The 15,634-nt window shown below is 39.3% G+C and overlaps 1 protein-coding gene across 1 annotated transcript in view; it reads right to left on the reverse strand.

Annotated features, from left to right (window-relative positions):
* Positions 1-15,634, reverse strand: part of plcd3a (phospholipase C, delta 3a) — a 52,088-nt gene that overhangs the window by 13,760 nt on the left and 22,694 nt on the right. The window contains exons 3-5 of the mRNA XM_007234478.4: positions 2,791-3,019; positions 1,731-1,860; positions 129-354 (exon numbers count right to left, since the gene is read on the reverse strand). Coding sequence (XP_007234540.3) covers positions 129-354; positions 1,731-1,860; positions 2,791-3,019 — 585 coding nt within the window. The remainder of the gene's footprint in view (positions 1-128; positions 355-1,730; positions 1,861-2,790; positions 3,020-15,634) is intronic.

Genomic DNA, 15,634 nt, shown 5'->3' on the forward strand with positions numbered 1-15,634 from the left:
AAAAAAAAGAAAAAAGAAAATCGAGAATCGAATCAAATCGTGACCCTAAAATCGGAAATAAAATTGAATCGAGAATTTAGAGAATCGTGACACCCCTAGTGCGTGCGCATGCATATATGTATGTTTACCCCAGTCATTTAGCTCATAGGTGAGAATGAGTTTCTGGGCGTGGCCCAGTGAGGCGTCTTCGCCCTGGTCGCCCAGGAAGTCCCTCAGCTCCATGGTGGAGAGCACACAGCCGTTACTGGAGTAGTGCCGGAACACAGCATCCAGCTCTGGCCTTCGCAGCAGCTCCCGACAAAACTCCTCTATCTCCACATGGTCCAGGCGTCCGTCACATGACCGGTCACACTTCTACAGATGGAACAATAAGAATAAAACAGAGAGAAAGTAATAAAGAGAGACCCAATTAAGCAACAAATAAAGTGTTTTTAATTTCTGATCTGTGCATCATAATGTATTATAGATTTTGCTGAGATCTTCCATTTAGCATATTATTTTCAGTTGTTAATCACACACACACACACACACATATATATACACACACACAGGCACATACACACTGTGTTTGCTCTTCTGGGCTGTAGCAGTGGAGAATGTTATATGATACGGGGAGCAGAGGAACTCTAATAAGATTTGATATAGGGGCCTACTTATTTCCCCTGACCAGAGAGAGAGAGAGAGAGAGAGCAGCTAGAAGGCAGAAGGGAGCATGCCAGAAGAAAAGCATGCCAGACAGAATAGAGAGTGGCAAGAGAAAAACAGAGCAGAGAGAGAGAGAAAGAAAAAAAGAGAGACAGAGAGAGAGAGTGGTGAAAGAGAAATAGAGCAGTGAGAGAGTGATAAAGGTAGAGAAAGCGAGAGAGAGTGTGTGTGAGAGGCAGACAGGGTCAAAGAGAAGAGTGAGAAACTGAGAAAGCAAGCAGCAGTAGAGAGGAAGAAAGAGAGACAGGTAGAGAGAAAGATCAATGAAACAGAGAAAAGACAGGGGAGAGAGAAAGAGAGAGAAAACAAAACAGAGAAAGATAAAAGCAAAAGAGCAAGATAAGGGAGAGACAGAACGTGTGTGAGAGAGAAGAGTGAGAGACAATGAGAAATGAGCAGCAAGAGACTGAAAGAAAGAGAGTGAGACAGGCCTAGACAGAAAAAAACAATGAGAGAGAGAGACAGAGAGAGAAAGAGAAAGGAGCTAGAGAGAAATATGGCTGTACAAGAGCAAGAAAGTCTCAAAGAGAATGCGTGTGTGTATGCGTGTAAGAGAGAGAGAGAGACAGAGAGAGAGAGAGAGAGAGAGAGGAAGAGGGACAGAAAGTGTGTGAGAGAGAAGAGTGAGAGAAAATGAGAAATGAGCAGCAAGAGACTTGAAGAAAGAGAGTGAGACAGGTCTAGAGAGAAAAAGCAATGAGAGAGAGGAAGAGAGAAAGAGAAAGAAAGAGAGAAAGAAATATGGCTGTACAAGAGCAAGAAAGTCCCAAAAAGAATGTGTGTGTGTGTGTATTTGTGTGTGTATGTGTGAGAGAGTGAGAGAGATACACAGAGAGAGAGAGAGAGAGAGATTGAGAGTTTGGGAACAGAGACAGAGATCTAAAGCAGTCAGTAATTGAAGACAGATTGAAGACAAACATTCCAGCAGAACAATTCTGAAACCCAACACTACATTCAGTAATAACAACACAAATCTTCCACAAACACACACACACACACACACATACACACGCGCAGACACAAACCTTAAAGAGGGAGCGTGCATACTGTTCATTCAGGTCGATGTTGATCATCTGGAGCAGGTGCTGGATCTCGTCGTAACTCATTTTCCCGTCCTGGTTCAGATCAGCTCGTCTCAGATAGCTTCTGATCCAAGTGAGCACAGTTAAGGACAACAACACACTCTCTCCAGTCCAGTTTAAACCTGATCACACACATCACACACACACACTAATGGCATACATAATGTTTGCTGAGTGGTTTTTGAGGTTTATCGCGTCTCCTGAAGAAGATTTTTTGCCCTAAAATTCACCTAGAAGTTAAGTCTTACAATTACAAGCTAAACGTCATGGGAAAGCAGTATGTAAATTGATAATAAGTATTACCTCTGGGGACGACTTGGGAATGCCCGCATATGTCTAAGTTGTGAGGTGCTATCTGGTGAGTGAGGCTGAAGTCGAGAGTTAATGACTTAAATTTCTTGCTCTCTTAATGTGTTTGAGAGCATCAGTTGTGTTGTTAAGAGGTAGAGTTTTGTAAAATACATTGAATAGTCCTATTTGAGTAATGTTCTAATCCATATTGTAAGAAGCAAGAACTGCTCAACTAAGTAAAAAAAATAATACTTTAAGAAATGAAGGTCAGTCAATTAAAAAACTTTCAAGACCTTTGAAAGCAAAGACCGTCAAAAATAGTATGATGAAACTGGCACTCATCAGGACCACCCCAGGAAAGAAAAACCAAGGGTTACCTCTGTTGCACAAGTTCATCAAAGTTACCAGCCTAAAAAAACACAAATTAACAGCAACCCAGATAAGAGCCTCCTAAATGCCTAAATGAGTATTTTGATTTGTTTAACACTTTAACACAAGTTACTACATGATTCCTTATGTGTTCCTTCATAATTTGGATGACTTCAGTATTCATTTTCAATGTAGGTTAGATTTTCTTTTTATAAAAACATTCAATAAGACTTTTGACCTACTATGTCTGATTCTAAGTTTAACCATTATCTGTTTATCCAAGTTTATGTAAATCTTAGGTCGTATAACTGATTATGAATCACATGTCAAGGCTAAAGGATATTGGTCAAGTTTGTCTTTCTGGCTCATGTTGGCCACACGGTCTTTGAGTGTGCGAATGCCGCGGACCCAGCACTGCGCCTCCTCATGTGATGAACAGCGCAGGTCCAGACTCTTCCTCCCTCCGCGGAACACCACAGTGAAACACTGGTTTTCTGGGACAGAGCCGGCCAGCTGCCGCAAACACTCTGACTGACAGCCTTCCCGCACACACTCCACCTCCGTCACACAAACTGGAAGAGAAACAGAAAGACAGAAAATAAATTTCATGAGCGATATGCGGAAAACTGGGGAAACTTAATGGGGAAGTCTGTACGTTTTGGGAATGTGCAATTACAGATGTATCTGGTGATTTTAGCAGGATCTCTTGGCTTATGGCGCCAAGTGAGCTAGCAGGCTAAGCGATGCCACTATGATAGTGTTCGCTGGTTCGAATCCTGGTCATGCAGCTTGCTATCAGTTGCCAGAGCCCTGAGAGAGCACAATTGGCCTTGCTCTCTCTGGGTGGGTAGATGGCACTTTTTCCCCTAACCACTCCTAGGGTGATGTCGATCAGCACAAGGCACCTCAATTTTAAAACACTAAAAATAGAAGAAATAATAGATTTATGAGTCTCAAAACACAAGTCAGAGTCGAGTCTAAAGTCTCTGTGTGCAATTTTACTTGAATCTCTGGATTATGTTATTGTATACTTGTTTGTGTGTTTGTGTGTGGGATGCGTCTTGGTTTCTAGTAAGTCTTTATTTGACCTTGTAAAAAGTCAGTAACTGGAAAAGTTTGCAGTTTCCCAAAAAAATCCAGTCTTACACAAAAGCTATAAAACCAGGATCAGTTGAAAGAAGCTCTTAATTACAGTGTTCTCTCTCTCTCTTTCTCTCTCACACACACACGCACACACAGACACACTGTACTGAGTGCACCGTGAGGCCCACTAGTCCCGGGATGCATAAAGGAGTGTGAATCTATTCCAGGCTTCTGCTGTTCTGCTATTTATTCTATACAGTGAATTATTGGGTGAGGCTGATCCCAGGTCAGTGGTGGTGTTGATGGTAATGCTTTTGGTGATGTAGGCGGAGGGGATTCATCAGACTTGGAGGTTTAGAATGACAAGACAGTAGTGTTCTTTAACAATGAGTTCTTTGAACCCACAAACACTCACACACAAACACACACACACACACACAAACAGATGACTCTCTGCCCACCTTGACTGTACTACATACTACAGAATGAACTGCAAGGGTTGTGTAGTTAACAAGTGACAATGGTTTGTAGACATTAGGAAACATAATGCAGTAGATACTGTTATCTTCTTACGTTTATAGATAACAGAACGTCATACAGTGTCATAAACCATATATCATTAGTTCCAAAATGGCACCTTTATAGGAGAAGGAAAAACATTACATTTCAATGGAAGCCAATGTAAAATTATTTTTTCCAACTCATCATAATAAAACAATAGTGAGGGCACCTAAACTAAAAAATAATGCAACAACAAAAATCACACAGAATTTACTTTAATAGGGACATATTATACCTCTTTTTACACAAGTTAGAATAAAACATGTTAATGAAGTTCTTTGCACAAGATCACCCTCACATAAATAGATCTCACCAGCTCTATTCTTGGCAGTTTCAGTCCCTTTTTATCCTAAACTGTGAAAGAAGTACATACCTATTTATTTGAAAGAAATTATACCTCCCTCATCTGCTAATTTGCCAAAGATCCCTCCGTCAAACAAAGTCTGCTGACTAATCCTGCTGTGTACTGCCCAAATTTCACAACCAGCAGATGACATTCTTTCAGCTGTTCTAGTGAGTGAGGCTCTGGTGTGGATTAATGGCTCATAAAAGCACATAATTCCTGACACCAAACTCTTTCAACTGACTCACAGAAAATGAAAATGGATGGATTTTTGGAGTGAAAAAGTGAGTTTTGCATATTATGGTCTCTTTAATAATTTATGTCACAATTTGCACTCTCTTTACAAAATATTCTCTATTGTTTCCTGGTATCCTTTTTTTGGGTGGGGGGTGGGGTTTTTTTCCACCCGTAATTCTCCACCAGTGTTGTACTCTCCACCCCTTTTAAATTAAATAATGAGGAACATGACTGCCAGAAGGCAGTTCATCTTCTGTGATACTTCTTATTGGTCACTCAGTATGAGTAACTTTTACTCAGGGGAGTTTAGCTTATGAATTTGTTTCTTATTCAGGATAAAATTGGCTTGCTTCACTTCTGCCAGACAATTCTTCAATCACATGAAAAAAAATCCAGCATAACGTTAAATTTAACAGTAAAAAAATAAAATAAAATGTGGTCAGGCAGTAAACAAATACACAAAAATGTAACTGAAAGCAATAACAGATAGCCCAGGTGGGAATGACTACACACTGATGTTGGGGTGAGGGTTAGGGGCACACATATTATGAAAATAAATAATGGTAGTAGCCAGTAGGAAACATGAACTTTTTGTACAAATAAACTGAGTGCATTTTTCTTATTTGCTTTAGTACATAAAGACTACAATGTTCAGTAAAATGTAATGGCTTTCCTAAAGTGTTTTTTTTACTGCTGACATTTACGTAATAGTGTGGATTGTACAAAAAAAATCCATTAAGTTGCATACTAATTTATACATAATTGTTAATATTACACAATTAACTTGTGTTATATATATATTAACCACATGACAAGTTCGCTTTTACAGTCAGCTGACTACAGCATGCCTGTGAGCGCTCCCTGAAGAGTTAGTGGGTGTTAATACTCAGAGCGGGTGCGTGTTTTGGCAGCTGCAGACTGTGGCTCAATGAGGTGCCAACTGTGCCAGCCATGCCCTCAGCATGCTTCTGCAAAGCCCTCAGCACACAGGCCATAATCTCTGTTCTACAGGTGGCAGAGGTCTAATTAGCCCTGTGCTACACCTGCAGAACTCATATAAACAGTATCTTCTTTTTAAACTTTGAGGTCAGTTAATAAGTGAGAAGCAGAAGTTTGCTTCTTTTGTTTTGTTTTACTGTTAACACTGCTAAAATCTTTAAGGTTTTTTTTATTCTTCTTATTATTATTATTATTATTATATATTTTTTTAATTTTCCCCTAATTTTGCTCAGTCAATTACCCAACCCTCATTAGGACTCCCCCTATCACTAGTAATGCCCCAACACACCAGGAGGGTGAAGACTAGCACATGCTTCCTCCGACACATGTGAAGTCAGTCACCGCTTCTTTTCGAGCTGCTGCTGATGCTGCATTACTGAGTATCCAGCGCGCTTAGAGGATATCACAGCAACTCGGTTCCAGTACATCAGCTCACAGACGCCCTGTGCTGCGGACATCACCCTTTTAGTGATGTGGGGAGAGAGCGCCATCTATCCACCCTCTGAGCACCGACAGCTGATGGCAAAGCTGCATGAGCGGGGGTTTGAACCTGCGACCTCATGCTCATAGTGGCAAAATCTTTAGGGTTTTACTTTATCTGAAAGAATAATTTTAGTATTTTTCATAACTAAACAAGGAGAATCAAGTAAACTAAAAAAAAACAAATGCACCAATGTTCTTTGACTGGAAAAAACTCTATATACATAACAGGTCAAAAGTTTAAAAACACGCCCAGTTTTTTTCAGTTTATTTTTTGCCATTTAAGCTCTTCAGGTTCAGTAAGTTATATGAAATGGTACAAAATCCAGTAAATGTAAATGTTATAAAACTTAGCAAAAAACCGCCAGGGCTAACTAAAGCTGATAAAATGTATATTGTAAAAAAGGAAAAGAATATGTATTGTAAAAAACAAGAACGTGAAAAAAAGAATATTCTGTAAACCAAAACACAAATAGGAAACAAGTCACTGGTTAACATCTTACAGCTGGTCTGTAGAAATGGAAATGGATCCAAAACCATTCGCCTGTTGTAAATCAGTACTGGAACAGACAGTGTTACTGCACTGTCTATTGCAGTATTTACACACTTACACACAGCACATTCACACTTCCATCAATATAACTAGAAAAATACACAGAAGCACTGAAAATATTAAAACTAAAACTCTTTTCTTTAGAGAAATTACAGAGTAAGCCAGAGAGCAGTGAATACTGTTTAATACCTAAACCTTTGAAAGACTCTAAAAACTTGAAAACTGGAGAAAACTGGTACAAAAAGAGTCAGGTCTGGCTGACCCACATGGCAACAATGCCTTTAGGTCAACCTAGCACTGGATTAGGTCTCAGTTTCTGTAGTGTAGAGGAGATTTAGAGCTCTGACAGGTGAGTCTCAGTGGCTGTTATTAAGCAGTGCTAGATAACAGTCTGAAGCAGCTGGGAGGATCTGGCTGGATCTGGTCAGACCTGTGCTGAATCAGTTCTCCATGAGCTGCGTCATGAAATGAATACTCTGCATCATTTAATACTGTTTTAGGCGAGTCTGAACTATTTGGCACTGACCTCGTTTCACACGAATTCTCAAAGGACTTACGAATGCAGGGTATTAAAATTAGAACTGCACCATCCGAGAGGCCATGTGACAATTCCAGAGCATGCTCTGTGAGGTTTGTTGTGTTGCCATGGAGGAGCGTTGGGAAAGTATTGCAGTCCGTTTAGACAGGCCAGGTTTTGCACCCTTTAACCTTGTCTGTCAGCTAAGTAGAGTATTGGGTACCAAGTAGTTTTTATATTTTATTGTTTTTCCCACATTGTAAATAAATACTAACGAATACTAAAGTCAGTCAGACTATGAATAAGCACATGAGGAATCATGTAGTAACTTAAAACTGTTAAACAAACCAAAATACTCTGTGAAGAATTAAGGTGGCTCTTATCTGGGGTGCCTGGGATTCTGATGAACTTATCCTGTGCAACAGAGGTAACTCTTGGTCTTCCTTTCCTGGGGCAGTCCTGGTGAAAGCCAGTTTCATCATATAGTCATTGATGGTCTTTGCTGAAGCAAGAAGCCTGTGCTGACCAACATTACATAGAGATTGATGTGATCTACCCACCCAGAGAGAGCATGGTCAATTGTGGTCTCTCAGACTCCAGCAGCTGATGGCAAGCTACATGACCGGAATTCAAACCAGCGATCTCCTGACCTTGACCACTCGGAGCCTACTTTGTTCAATTCTAAAAGATTCACTGTGGTGGCAGTAATAGGATTAAATAAGCATTAATGCATTTCACAAGTGTGTGTGGCTGTGTAAGTATGTGAGTGTGTGAGAGGAAAAATTAGACTGTGAGAGTCCTGATTGTGCAGTTGTGGTTTTATTTTGTGCAGTGCCTTTCTGTACTGTACCAGTTTGTGAAAGCAAAACCAAAAGCTGTTGTCAGATTCTGTCTGCAGCACTGTCTAAAAGCTGTGGGTGAGAAAGCTCTGAATGGTGCCACAGCATTCCTTTGCTCCACTGAGGCAACCTAAAAGTCTCACATCAGGAATTCTTTTTTTTTTTTTTTTTTTGGCTCTCTGAGCGGATTAAAGCCTAATTATTTCCACTGAGTGTGACAGACACTGGTCAGATTAGTGGTTGCAAAGGTCGAGTAGACAAATAACACTTCCCACAATGTTTATAATGAGAACATCTTGAGTAGCAATACACTATGTAGGCGAAAATTGATATGTTTTGCTTAATTAGCCAAAGCTGACCTGATATTTGCAAGTCAAGGATTACAGCAGCTTCTTGTAAGTCTCATTGTAGGGACTTTTTGGTCACAGAAAGCTGCAGCATGTTCAACAGCTACATAAAACTAAAGAGCAGGAGCATGGCTGCAGACTCCTTTACAGTCTGGCATTTGTTTTGTTTTCCATTTCTGACTCAAACTTGCATATTCATATTCATAGAATGTGTAAAACTAACTTGCATTGTAGGGGAGGTCACAAACCAGATACCCCTCTTGAAAGTACATCATTCAACCCAATTCTAAAAGATTCACTGTGGTGGCAGTAATAGGATTAAATAAGCATTAATGCATTTCACAAGTGTGTGTGGCTGTGTAAGTATGTGAGTGTGTGAGAGGAAAAATTAGACTGTGAGAGTCCTGATTGTGCAGTTGTGGTTTTATTTTGTGCAGTGCCTTTCTGTACTGTACCAGTTTGTGAAAGCAAAACCAAAAGCTCTTGAAAGTACATCATTCAACCCAATTCTAAAAGATTCACTGTGGTGGCAGTAGTAGGATTAAGTAAGCATTAATGCATTTCACAAGTGTGTGTGGCTGTGCCATACAGTGAGTAGATATCGGCACAGCAACCCAGCAGAGTAAACACCTGGCTAACAACAAAGCAGTAAACAGCGCAGAACACATTTAACCACCACAAAAAATAATAGAAGCAACAGTCAGAAAGCTAAAGTATTCACGTATAAATTATTAATTTATGTGGCCCTATCTAGTGTTTCCATTTTGAGCTCCATGAGAATTTGAGTTAAAAGACAATCAGGGTCAGCCAAAAACACTGCCCTGGCTGGTCAGTCATGATGAGGAGTTTGACCTTTTCACTGTTCAGTGATACATTCTTTCCCAAGTATTCACACGTCACAATTTAATTCTCATTTCCTTCAAATAAGGTGAAATTAAGTTCAGTTAGGGAGGATGATGATAATTTTACTCACTAATGAAAACTCACAATGGAAATTGAGAAAAAAAACGGGTGTTCGATCTTTAGCCATGATGAAACATGGCTAACTGTGATTCTTTGTCAAACTATTGCTTAAGATTATTTGGACACTTTTATAAAACTGTTAAACATCACTGTTTGCATGATGGAAAATCACATTAAACATACTCATACCCTCTTCTTTGCAATGAGTTTGTTATGCAGTTTTGCGGTCTTGTTAAAAATTGCATGGATGTGCCTTAAACATATGCACAGAGATGTTGACACAGCGTCTGGACATGGTTAACATAAGGGGCCCTATTTTAGTGATCTATAAGCAATTCGTCAACCGATAGTTTGTGCGCTGCTGTGTGTTTATGTGTGCATAACAAGCAGGGGTGTAAGTGCATTGGGGATGCTCCTGTGTTGATAATTCTCTGCCAAGATAGCAATAAATGTCTCACTGTTCACGTCAGTCTAGTTTCTAATCAATTTTTTTACCAATATCTTGCAGCATTGATGATAGTAGAGTCTGACCGCTACTTAAAGCCTTCTCCAGAACATCCCAAAGATTCCTAATGGGGTTAGCTCTGGACTCTATGGTGAAGAATCCCTGTGTGAAAATTATGTTTTTTTCTTGGCCAGGCAGTGTATATCCGCAATTGCCTTTGTTATTTAAAAGACGTAGACACAAGTAGTGAAAATATGCTGTTGGGAGGGTGTAAGATAGCAATGAGCATCCCAGGGTATACATTAGTGTTCAAGGCTTTTGTTTTAAGTGCCATTTGTTACCTTAATATAAAATATCTTGGGTTCTTACTGTCTGTAATTAAAAAAAGTCTAAATAGTTGTAACCAACAATTTATTTTTTGCATTTTTCATAAAGTTTCTACTTTGTTCTGATCTTGTAGGGTTGTAGAGAGTTTTTGTGCCACCTCTGGAGAAGATGTAGTATCATGTGAGTCATGTGAACTGGAGTGTAGGTGTTCATGTTTACAAAGGCCCAACAAGTGGCTCAAAGGAAAAGTGCAGGTATAAATGAAACACAGGCCTAAGAATGCTCAAAGACATGCAAGTTTAAACACACACAAACACACACATGCACACAAAATGCAGGTGCACATGTAAACACGTTCAAGTGCACTTAAACATAGCCTTCACAGCTTTTGCTCTTTTTGGTTTGAGCAACAAATTCCTGACCTTTTCTGTACGTGAAGTAAATAAAAGGCTCTTCTCAACATGATCCAGTGCTGTGTCACTGTGTAACGCCAACTCTCCGCCCCTCACTCGCCACAAAGTGGAGAGGTAGCAGGTTTTTCCGAGGCTGATTCACTGCACTTAAAGAACCAGCATGTATTCTATTTTCTGTATTAACTAAAAAAATGGTCAATATGTGTCATCAGTGGCTAAAACATGCTAAGTTTAAGCATTAGCATCTTTTGCCAGCAGAAGTGCTTTGAATTGTCTGTTATGGAGTTGAAATTTGTGTTTGTTTGCCTTTGATCCCACCCACTGCCCATTTCCTAGTCCTATTTATCTACATACCGTGCTGCCAGGTATGGAACACAATAGAATACAAACACAGCTTTGGCATCCTTTTGAAAAACTTAATGACAAGATGGTATAAAAGTAGTTTAGAGCTCAGAAGGACTACAAGACAGACGTACATTGGTACATTGAATTACAACCCCTGGTAGAGATGGGCACTTTAACTCATTTCAACATTCGAGGTCTAGCATTCATACTCAGTGTTTCTTTGCAGCTGGGTTATTAAGGCCAGGATTTGAGATGGGTAAAGTGATCCAGACTAGTGCAGACTATGGTGAACTCCTATCAGTCAAAACAGAGGCAAACCTACCTTGGCAAAAACCAGCATAACAGAAATAGACAACATAAACAGGTCTGACTCTATATTGACTCAATGTAGCTATATGAATGTGATTATATGTTGGAGGAGGGTATAAGAGGAAGGTATTTTTCAGACAAGTCTTTCCAGTGTTCTGAATTTGGACTACAGTGGGCATTTTACACACTTTTTACACTTTCTTTTAGTACATATTGTTTGTTTAATAGTCTCTGAACAACAAGGTCTTCTACCAGCTTTAACTGTGTCAGCAGCACACAGCAGTGATTGTATACACAGCGATCAGGGATAGGCATGGTGAAGGTGTGTCTGCAAAAGAATGAAAACAGATTCTGGCTGCTGTGTTTCCACCTGTTCAAACAGTGAATGGAGAGGGAGTTCAGTTTATAACAATAAAAACTTGTTCTCTCATTCAAGCATCTCTCCTGTGGAGTTTTTATAGCTGTTTGAAACACATCCAAAGTGTGTGTGTGGGTGTGTTTGTGTGTGTGTGTCAGTGAGCGCACTGTGTGGGCTATTACTACTGAATTATAGGTCCCAAGCAAAGGCAATACAAGTACCTCTCTGTCTCTGACACTGCTGTATAATTTAATTTGCTATGATAAAGTAATAAAATGATTTAACACATTTAAATCTTATCTTTAAGGACTGGCAATCTGGACAAAATATTGTATTATGGGATTTAAAGGCATTTTTACTTAAGTACGTATCACAATATTTTGAAATGCACCAGCAGTACCATTGAAAAAACAAACAAATTTCACCAGACAATCAATAATCCAACATGTTATGATAATTAATAATGAACTCCATATATTACAGTTGGATAAAAGCAAACTTAAAATCCTTTAATTTTCCCAAAAATCAACAGTGTGCTTTATGTATGAATTTTCCAGTCAGGTTGTAAAAAAAGTAAAGCCACTCCACTGAAGTACAGCTTTATACAGGAGTTTAGTTTAGTTCTCCAGTACTGAGACTCGAGAGTGGAGTAGTACTAGCATAAGCCGTTAAACGTGCTAAGTGCTAGCTCTTTATTATCGGCCTTTAGCCTGCTGCTAACTTTAGTTTACACAGACTTTAGTCTGTGTGTTTAATGTGTTAAAACACGCTATGTGGGACAAACCACTAGCTAATATCGCCCTGGCTTATTAGAACACTTAGGGTTTCTCAGTGTAGTGCTGTCAGGCAGCATTAGCTGCTAACCACGGCTAGCGCTAACGGTTAAAAGCTAATGCTAATGCTGGTGCACCCAGCTTTATTGGAAATCTGGAGAGCTTACTGTAAATAAACGGAAGCGATTTACTCAGCCAGGTTTTCAGAAGAGAAATCTGTGTAGATTAACATCCAGCACTCGTTTGACTTTAAAAGGAATTTTTTTTCAAGAATTACAGTTTTGTTTGTTTTGTTTACTTAGCTTAGTTTAACAGGTCTCTCCACCCAGTGGCAAGAGCTGCTAAAATAGAAGGAAAACATGCTGACACCCCTGTTGCTTACTAGTGTCGTATAATGCACCTCATAATCCGGTGCGCCTTTTGTATGAAAATAGACCAGAAAATAAATGTTTATATAATATAATATAATATAATTATAATAGTGCGTCTTTGGTGTGTCTTACAGTGCAAAAAATATGGTAATTGAAAATTAATTCACATAATTCAGCTCATTTCTGTAATCTAGTTTATTTTGCTTTGTTATTTAGTGCCTACCATTTAAAATTTGCCCTACAGTTTGCATTTCCACCTTTGGTATTACAGTTATACAACAAAGAAGCACAAAACAGGTAACATATTAGGCTTACTGTATTCAATAAAAATCTATTACAAAATAAATATATATAATACTATATAAGCCATAAAAAATTCTTGGTTATGTGAACTGTAAAACCTATAAAATCTTTAAAAATAGAATTTTCAACTTGCATTAAAAAAATAGAATAGAAAAATGGAAATTATTAGTAAATAGGTTTGAGAGTCATTGACCTCAACCACTTGTGCGAGTTAAAAACCGTGAGGTGTTTATGTTTGTGTTTATAGACAAATGAACAGATTAACATAATTCTGAACTAAATCTGACACAAAATTATGAAGCTCTAAGGCATTAGGAACTGAGAAACAAGCCATTCGACTGATTGGCGTACGACTACGGCGAGTGCGAATCACACAGAGGAACTAGAAGACCTGCATGCTTCTTTCATAATCAGCAATAGTGTTTCCCTGGTCTTTTCTGTGTGTGTTTAAATATATCCTAAGTGGAAGCGTAACATTCCTAAAAAACTCCTCCTAATGCATAAACGTTTGAGTAAGTTTTTTGAATGAAAGCTTTCTAGGAATAGCTTTGGAGATCTCTTATTTTAGAGATCTAATTTTTGGCTTAGGTCCTAATTAAATTTAACACTTTATTAAGTATTAATGAAGGGTTATGTTTATAGAATAAAACAACAATGTTTATTTTACTTAAAACATATACCTATAAATAACAAAATCAGAAACTAAAGTGGACTCTTATTTTTTTCCAGAGCTGTATTTTTATCCATGAAGCTTTTGTACCCCTCAATGTATTGGACGTAGATATGTCATGTAACATTATATTAAAGACAAATAAATATGTAAATAAGTAAATCAATAAATAAATATGGTATGGTATAGAAAGATGTAATAACCAAAAATTTTGGTTTGTTGCCTGAGGGCAACCCTGTGCCATAGAGGGTTAATATTTTTTTTTTGTTTATTTGTTTTTTGTTATTAATTAACTTGTTTTAAATGTATTCTTTTTTTTAACTTTTATTTTTTCTAACTTTCAAACAACTGTATTATATCTGTTAAGAACATCCTACAGGCCCAACAAAATTAATTTTGAAAACTGTGCAGAAATTACCCCTCTCATCGAATGAGAAAGCATAATAAAAGTCCCCGGGGTTGTGTTTATCTTTGTTACACATTTAAACTTGTACCAAGTGGTATACATATACCGCTCCCTTATTCAGATGATGAAATCTATTCTAGTAAATTGATTTTGTTCTATTATAAAGTTATTATAAATTTATTGAGCGTTCTCCATGTCTAATTTTCTCATCACCATGTTTTCTGCAGTCTTACTTAACTGAAATTGAAAGAACTTTTATGTTAATTACATTTCCATAGTGTCATTTGTCTCCTGGTTAGTTTCCATCCTGCCTGGAGATCTGATGTGAGCCATAAACAGTTCCAGGTAAAGAACAATGTGTGTGAACTTCAGAAGACGTACAGTGGAACGAGTGGGAAAGGTGTGGTTGTAAGATGTTTATTTACGTAACAACTGCTGTGGAACTTGTATTTAGGGGAGTGGGAGGTGGGGGTGTGTGTATCTCCTCTATCTGGAGCTATGCTTGGGGGCGGGGCTATAGCGCCTCCATCTGATAAGTGAGGAAGTTTCAGTTTCCGTTACTGTACAATGCCAGATTTCAACCAACAACAAAGGATTGCTAATTCTTGCCTCAGAGAGTGAATCAGGAACTTTACCACACAACTCTAGTCTCTCATTTTCTTACACGCAGTATATTCTGATCCCTTTTTATTTACCGCCCATTATTAGCCATTATAAGAAATTGTTATAATAAGCTAACAAAAATAGTTAGATTAGGAGGCCCAGACTGAGAGCTTTATCCATTTTTAAACCTGGGTTTTTAAACTAATTCTAACAGACCTTAAAATTCTGCCATGCAAAGAAATGCTGCTGGCTTCTCTGAGCCTGAGCTCATCTGAGATGGACTGATCCAACGTAAAAAAAAAAAAAGTGTCCTGTGTGTCTGGTCTTTAACCAGCCAAAACGTGCACATATCACCCCACTGCTCATTTAGACCCACTGGCTAGACTGTAGACTGGTTGACTACAAGGTGATGACAGAGCAGCTCTCTCCTACTTGCATCCAAAGCCAATTTATACTTCTGCGTTAGGGCTGCACCTTATCGGAAAAATTTGACATATCACATCGTTTTTTTTTCGGCGATAATATCGCGATATTAAATAATGCAAGGTGTGACGTCACCAGCCCTGCCCCAACTCGCGTGCTACTCCACCGCGATATCCCCGCGGCGCACGCCGGTCAGGCGAACGACTGAAGCGCCCTCCACCACGACCTCCTCGCGGCGCACTCCGGACCGACGAGCGACTGAGCGCGGCTACTCCACCGTGGCGCCCTTTGGCCCGGAAAGCGACTGAGCGCAGCTACTCCACCGTGGCGCACTCCGGACCGACAAGCGACTGAGCGCGGCTACTCCACCATGGCGCACTCCGGACCGACGAGCGACTGAGCGCGGCTAATCCACCGTGCCGCAATTTGGCCCGGTGAGTGACTGAGCGTGGCTACTCCGGACCAGCAAGCGACTGAGCGCGGCTACTGCACCACGGCAAAAGCGACTGAGCGCAGCTA

Source organism: Astyanax mexicanus, chromosome 19, assembly GCF_023375975.1.
Source record: "Astyanax mexicanus isolate ESR-SI-001 chromosome 19, AstMex3_surface, whole genome shotgun sequence".
Taxonomy (NCBI): Eukaryota; Metazoa; Chordata; class Actinopteri; order Characiformes; family Acestrorhamphidae; genus Astyanax; species Astyanax mexicanus.